At 31.2% G+C, this 8,363-nt stretch overlaps 1 protein-coding gene across 1 annotated transcript; it reads right to left on the bottom strand.

The window, feature by feature from the left end:
* Window positions 1-1,606: 1,606 nt before the first annotated feature.
* On the bottom strand, window positions 1,607-4,101 carry LOC113375220. Its single transcript, XM_026615164.1, has 4 exons — window positions 4,052-4,101; window positions 2,800-2,849; window positions 2,319-2,622; window positions 1,607-1,791 (listed from the first exon to the last, which is right to left on the bottom strand). The coding sequence occupies exons 2-4, from the start codon at window positions 2,821-2,823 to the stop codon at window positions 1,607-1,609; spliced, it is 513 nt and encodes a 170-aa protein (XP_026470949.1). The 5' UTR covers window positions 2,824-2,849; window positions 4,052-4,101.
* Window positions 4,102-8,363: the final 4,262 nt, after the last annotated feature.

Below are 8,363 nucleotides of genomic sequence, written 5' to 3'. Positions count from 1 at the left end.
CTGTAGTAATATATAATCAAATTAGCAAACCTGGTGGAAAATATCTCAGAAGAAATCTCAAAAGGCGCATTTCAGAACTGTCAATACCCATTTTGTTTTCACGGACATCGTAATTGATCTAATAAAATTTAGTTGCGTAGTAACTATTGATGCGCTTATATATTCTATTATATATATTCTTATAGTTAAAATACTTTCATATGCTAAATTCTTATTATCATTTATTTGGTAATTCTTACAAAACAAGATTGAAAGAAGTGTTGAAGTTGAAAGGAATGGTAAATTTTGGTTTTACTACAGTAAACCTAAATTATTAAAAGTGCGTTACAAGTTAAAACCAAATTAAATGGCACTCATTTTTTGTAACGATAATTTTAACTTTTTTTTTGAAGTTTTTCATTCTATACACAAGTTTGAAATACTTGCATATTACATATTTTAGGGCATTTTTTATGAACTGCTGTTTCGATCTCATTTCGCATTATCATAAAATATTTGCTAAACAAATATAACCTTAAAAATATTTACTATTTTTATCTAAGAATTTTTCGAAATTATTTAATTAAGTCAATTGGTAGAAATATTTGATTTAATAAAAATAAAGAATACTTAAAAATTCAAATATTTTTGAACAAAGTCTTTTGGTTTTTTTGCGAGGGGTAGGTCCTGTCGTTCCGGAAATACGAAAGAAAAATATAAAGAATGGTAATTTCGTTTTAATTTCGACTTTAATGATTAATTACTTTTTGCGTATTGGGTCCAAGTACATTAAGTAGTAATTGGTCAAGGCAGGTACAGCATGGTAAAAAAGTAAAACCATTTGATGATCAAATTAGCCGTATAAGGTATCGTGCATTTAAGAAAAAAAAAATTGATCGAGGAAAAGAACAGTTTCATAAAATATATAGAGTGAATTAATATCACAAATAGAAATATAAAACGCTGAATTTTTGAAGGTAATTAAATATATTTTGATACTTGAAACATTTCAGAAAAAAATCAAATTTGGAACGAGTTTTTTCTGCAGACGTATGCAAGATTGCTTTTTATTTTTATACCTAGCAAAAAAGCAGAGTTAAACAGTGCTGCTACCGTTAATTTTCTAGATTGTTCGACAACTTTCTAAATTCATTCTAGAAAATGTTTACTTATTTATCATATGCTATTGGCAAACTTCGTTATAAATATGCATTTGATTCTAAACATTTTACGGTTGATATTCAACCTTCATTGCACTTAATAAAAGATCAAAATATTATTACTTATATTTTTTACAATATCGTCCGTACAGTAGTATAATCTATTAAATCGAGCAGCCATTGTCATTTTTAGCAAAATTCAAATAGTTAACATTTATGAAAAGATACAAGTTCATTATGTAATGACGAAAATTATTGAACAATAAAAATTAATTACATCAAGGATTATTCCAAATTTTATACAGTAGAGCTGCTTTCTAAATCTCAATGTTTCTAGGATTTTTTTAAATTTTAAATTATATTATGCAATATAAACTATGTAGACACATTAACTGGTGTAAATATTATGAATTGATTTTTAGTGGAACTGGTAGATTTCTGAATTGCGATGGAGGGTTTTTTTGATTTTATATCATTCCATCTTGATTTCCCTGATTCATATGCGTGATGTTAAGAGATTCGCTCATTTGTGGCTGATTATACCACATCTGTCCAGCATCATATTGTCCATTTGTATCCATCACGCATATCTTTGCTTCATTTGAAAAATCAGGCGCTGTACCATTTGAATTGGATTCTGCATTTGGCAATGCTAAATAAACACAATAATTGGCATAATTTTGATTGCATTAAAATCTATTTTTAGTTTATGCTAGTGTTTGTATGAATGTACGAGTAAATGAATTTTTATTGATGAGATGAAATATATTATTAAGTCCTTATAGTAGAAATGATTGAAATAGATAAAAATTGATATTAATATTTTGGAATTAACATTTTAGACATGATATATAACAATTACCAAAGATTCTACATTTTTTAAAAAAAAGATCTATGAAAACGTTTTTGAATTATAAAGACCGGCAAATTGCGCGAATATCCTGATATCCAAAAATAAACTAATAAATAAAAATGTTCAAAGAATTTATCAGAAAAAGTTGTCAACTAAATTGTTTGCTTAACGAGTTCGATTCTGGGCCGATCTCTACTCATCAAGCGAGTTTGCATTGAAATGCATCAACAATATTACATTAAGCAAAAAATAATGTCACATCACGTATATGCAAGAAAGATAGCACTACAAAAGCATAGAGCTTGCAAAAATGTTATTGTACTGACCATAAGCAGTGGCTGTTGATGGCGTATCGCAGTAAATCGACGGAGTACTGGTATTCCTGGTTGAATCCAATTGATTCGCATAGAATTGCGACAAAGCGGTATCGCTACGTCCAGCTTGCTGCTGTTCGGTATACTGGTGTTGCGGAGAAACGTAGAGCGTGCCGTGGGCAGCGGATCCGGCTGCTGAGCTGGAGCGTTGAGGCTGCTTGACATTCGAGTAGGCCGTTCGACGAGGAATATTCAGCGACAGGTACTCATCTTGCAAACCATTTCGGCTTTCGGGACGCGTATACCGCCTTCCGGTCTGAAAGCAATTAATAATATAAACGTAGTAATTGCTGCATCACAATGACTCAACAGATTTATACATAAATTAGTGGTGCAAGGCATCGTACCTTAACAAAAATTGCAGGAACTTCCCGTACCCAAAAAATAAATTAATATATGCGTGTATATTTTAAATAATATATAAAATACTCACTTTTGTTAAAGGATCTCCTTGCATATTAGCAGAGTTGACTAATATTCCTCCTACAGCAATAAGTTACAATAAGCTGAATGTACCACATATATTGTTATATATTTAATTTTTTCAACACACTTCCTTAAAAATATATTTACTCTAATTATTATTTAGTATACCGTTTTTTTAATACATCGCAAAACACAATTTTGTGAATATCTATGAACAGTTAATATTAATTTTGAATAAAAATAAACCAATTTTTTTAGTAACTTTTTGGTTACAGAGGATATACCTCACGCCGGGCAATTTTGAAATTTTTGTTTGTCGAACGTTTTGGATTGAGCATTGCACACTAGATACGTATATTTAAAAACAAACGTAATATGTTTAATCTAGTAGTGATGCAAATGTTCCCCAATATAGGAGTATCTAGTAACCCACACCCGTGAACAAAACAACGTACAACCAAACTTTCCAAATTTTAAACTCGACCGAGCGGCAAATCAAAATTTAAAATCGTTTAAATCATCTAAATCGGTAAAATAACTTTTCAAAATTTAAAGTATTAAAACTATAATTACGCGCGTTTCCTATATAATTTTAAAAAAATGTTTTGGAAAAAAAATTAATTTGGAAAATATATTAAGTTAAAAGTTGTCGAACAACTTGAGTGACAAGGCATAACCGGTACATCGTACACCAGAAGATACATACAGAAGCGGAGAAGTCACTTCAAGTCGTTCTACACCGAAACTATGGGCAAACAAAACATGATGTGCAGATTGGAAGATCTTTGCGGTCAAATGGACTGGTATGTCTAATAGTTCACATAGTAATTACTCCGTTTTCATTGATATATTGTTATTGATATATCTTTCAAAAATTTCCACGATTTTATGAATTTTTTTGAAATTTTGCAAAGCTGAACTGTCACTTTTTATTTTCGGTGAGTATGATTTTTTCGTAATCCATATGCGATTTACTTCATGAAATGTGTTTTTAATTTATGTTTCTTTTATTTCATCTAAAAATAATAAAGTTAAAATTAATTGAATAGTATTTCAAATTGATTTTGTTGTTACTTGTATAAAATATTTTTTATATAATCTACGTTTCTTACAATGCGTACATTATTTTATAATATATTCAGTATTATTAGAAAAACTATCTATATTAATAATTACTCAAAGTTTCAAATGTTGCAAACATAATTCCTTTTCGTAAAAACTCATTTTCGATATTTTGTAATGTTTTCAATGTCATACACCTCCATATATTATTATTGTACAGCAATCCTTGCGGCCCAACTGTTATGACAGTTTCGTGCCCTGGACCGCCACCATGCCCGCCGCCGTGCCCACCATGCCCAAGAATGCCTTCATGCGGTGTTCCTCCACCAGCTAGAATACCCGTAAATATTATCATACAAATCATTCAAATATTCATGTAAATTATTATGTAATATCTGAAAGTATCATGAATATTTATCTGAAAGTGATTTAAAAATTTCATCTTTCTATTTGAATTGTAAACAACGACTATTTTCAGGTGTTCCCTCCGCCAGTTCTACCAGCACCTATCTGCCCACCACCAATTTGCCCTCCACCTATTTGTATCAAGGTAAATAAGTTGTAATACGCCTAACTAGTTGAAATAAGTTTACCAATATTAGTTTATTTCAAATTTGTAAAAATTGTCAAGTTAATATATATCGTTTACGAACTAGCTATTTCAAAATTTGCTGAATGAGTAAATTATATGAGTGCACGTGCACACTAGTTTTGAAATCGTTCCGAACATAGTTGTTAAATTGAAATGTATTTATATTGTTATTATTTTTTTTAAATATAAACTATATCACTATATAACACTATTCTAAATAAAGTATTTACAAAAGAGGTATTATAAAAATATAAAGAAGTATAATATCTTCTTGATTTGTCAAAAAACAAATAATCATTCAAAGTTAAAGCTATGAGCATGATGCATTTATCCTTAGGTGCAACCACCACCAATTTGCCCGCCGCCAATTTGTATTAAGATTCAGCCACCAGTAGTGTGCCCACCTATCGTTCGACCACCACCGATTTGCCCGCCGCCAGTTTGTGTGACAACGTGCCAACCTCCCGGTATAGTACTGTTTTTAAATAGTAATATAAAATACTAGAAGCATATTCTATCAATATACTTGCAATTTCCATAAGTTTTATTCCAAACAAATATTTCTTTAATGTTATCTGCCACCTGCAGCAAGTTAATGTTACATCGTGTCTTTTATCCTCCTAGCATCACAACTAATACTTTATTAATATAATTTATAATTAACCCTCCGTCGGTCGGATATTTTTTCACCTTCGAACGGTCGGAAAGGTCTGGCTGGACCACCATTCATTTTACATGCATTTATATGGGATAAATGAGTTTTTGGTGTCTTATATATATTAACGATTATTGTAGTAAATATTTATAGTTTTGATTTTTTCTTTTTCTTACCGTCTTTTGCATGTGTTAAGCTTGCTTATGATAAAAATATTATATATTATATTATATAAAACAAATCAAGAAATATAAAAAAATCGTTGCTTTTTTTGTCATCAATGTTTTATATCAATGAAAAACCATATTTATTCTTTTTCGGCGCCTTAGAAATGAATGTGAAATTCAAATGAAAACGAAATGAGGTGCATCGCCTTTGAAATGAGCTGTAAAATTCAAAGTGAAAATATAATTTCACTACAGGTTTGCAAAAAAAAAAAAAAATTCGAACGAAGTACTGGTAAAAAAATTGTTGATATGTGTGCATTACTCATCCGATTTTCAGTGTTTGCGATTACCAATGAGTTTGGTAGGTTTTCAAAGAACTCTCGTCATGAAAATACTAAAATTCATGTTACAACACATAGCAAAGAATATATACAACGCAGTTTGAATAGAAAATACCATGAAAAAAGTCAAAATACTGGTTTACATATATCAACAAGCGATAATTCATACAAAATGTATGGGTGGTCTAGACAGACCTTTCCGACCGTTCGAAGTATAAAAAAGTTAATATCCTTATAATTATCCTTCTGTACATTTTTTCGTCCTGATTTTTTCATTGATCGACAGCTAATGAAATTTTAGGAAAAGTCAAGAAATTTCAAGTCGATAGGATTACTAGAAGTATTTTTTTTTAATTGAAGTCGAAAAAAGTCTGGCCAGACCACGCCGACCGACGGAGGGTTAATTATTCAATTCTCAAATGTTTGTCTTTGAAAATTTCCATGCCATAACCGATATATGCTTTCATCGCAGGTTGTTACCCGCCATGTGGTCCTTGCCCGGTCCAGTGCTCGCCATGCGGAGGTCCTTGCGGTCCATGCGTGCCGCTATGCAATACTACGTGCGAACCGTGCCCTCCATGCATGCCCTGCGATCCATGCTGCTCGCCCTGCTATCCCTGCCCCCCGCCGAATCCGCCATTCATGCCGTGCCCGCCCTGCATGCCGTGCCCGCCGCCGTCGCCGCCACGATGCGTAAATATTACCACCAAATAAAATTTAAACGGTCACACAGTTTTACATATCATAACGTTCAAAATTCATTTGACTTAAGACGTTCGACTGACTTAATATCAATAAACTCATAAGCAACTTGCTAAATATCCCCATTTCAAATTAGATATTTTATTTTCTCACAAAACGGAATCTATATGATTTGCAAAAACGCATGAATTGATTTTACGTTCTCGTTAACAGACAAATAATAAGATGTTTGTTTACATGCATAATATTTTACTTATTCATATTTTTTTATTATTATAATTTGCATTTTATTTTGTCATATTGTATGTGTTATTGCGTTATCGCTCGTGTTTGTACATGTTTGCAAAGTCTAAAATTTTCATTATTGAAACATGATCTAAAAATTATCGCAGTATAGGTGAAAGAATATAATATTTCGTACAATAAGACGTTCTAATAATGAGTTATATCACACAGCCCAAGGAAGCTAGCTGGAAGAATCCGTATAAGAGGCCGACGATTGTCTTTAACAGCATTTACGAACAAAGACCAGTACCATCATTGCGAATGTTAGAAAGATTAGGGGACTATCAAAGAACATCAATGGACTTCATTGAAATTAATAATAATAACTGCCCAAGTAAAAGAGGCTGTCCATAAATTAAACCATAACAATAATTTCCCGTTCCAAGATCTTTAGTTCGACTTATTTGTAAAATGTTTCATATGTTTTCAAAGACTTTGTCCAAGTGAATTTAATTCAAATACAAAACAATATATTCAAATTAAAAAATTAAAAATAATCGATAATATTAATTGTCGCTGCTTCTTGTCCATGTAAAAATGTAACGGCTGTAAACACAAACTACTTAATACAATTAAAAGTGAGCAATTTATAATGAAGAGATTTAACAGAAATTGAGTAACATTCAGTAAACGATTGTTTTGTGGATAATTTTGCGAGTTTCCCAAAAGAACCGATCTGGCATTTAGTGGACGATCTGGATTCAATAAATTGATGAAGATTGCGAACCAAATACACAGAAGGTATGGTGCGCGTGTCGACATACTATATATACAAGGGAGAAGCCATGATTTGTGAGGATTCGGTTTCGGTTTCGGTTTTTTATGGCATGTTTAATAAATTGAATTTTAGTGATGAAACGGTATAACACATTATCACATCACAAATCATGTTGCAGCTCTACCGTTTTTGTATGATGGCACTCACTGAGTTGTTTTTTTTTATCGGCAAGCAGTCTTAAAGAAATAAACAAAGCACTTTATTAAGATAAGGCTCTTGGGATAGTATGTCGATTCGCGTCACTATGCCTTTGCAAGTGTACTCTTAATTTTAAATTCATTTGCTAATAATTTATTATATTATTTGAGTTTGAAAATCGAAGCATCTATCAATTCAAGCGCCTTATCTTCAATTGCTTGAATTGAGTCAAAACGAGAAAATTATTTTCATTGCGTGATTTTTATCAACTTCGATACATAACCCTTTCCTTATTTACTTATTTTCAATTTTAATAATTTATCATTTAGAAAATGAAGTAATAGAAATCACGACTTATACATGAGACTTATGAATAATGTTTATTTACGAAACATTGTTAATAAGTATTATCATAAGTGACTGTAAAAAATGCTATTAGTATATTTGATAAATATTTGATTCGATTTGTATTGAAAGTTGTATTTACTGCACGAAACTCAAACAATTTAATATCTACCTTTTGAAATTGTAGAATGAATATGAAAATGTTAATATTGTTTTATTATTTTGTTAGCAAGTTTATAATTTATTTATTTCTTTTTCTATTAGAACGGTCTCTAAATCGAGAATGAAGCGCAATTTTAGAAACAAAACTAAAAATGGAAAAATGTAACGCAGAAATTTTTGGAGAGATGACTTGAGCGCCGCCGGCGAAATGCGGTGTGATTTCACGGTAACACAGGTAAAATGGATAAATCAATTGACAAGACTTTTCAATATAAATTTTTATAATATTTTCGTGATCCATCAACCGCGGTCGCCGGCTGCGTTTGATGTCGACTAAGCGCTTC

Source organism: Ctenocephalides felis, unplaced genomic scaffold (genome assembly GCF_003426905.1).
Source record: "Ctenocephalides felis isolate EL2017-DRISC unplaced genomic scaffold, ASM342690v1 CF-g0.4_SCAFFOLD_01886, whole genome shotgun sequence".
NCBI lineage: Eukaryota > Metazoa > Arthropoda > Insecta > Siphonaptera > Pulicidae > Ctenocephalides > Ctenocephalides felis.
Note: the sequence above shows the minus strand (reverse complement) of the source record. Positions and strands in the feature narration are given on the sequence as shown.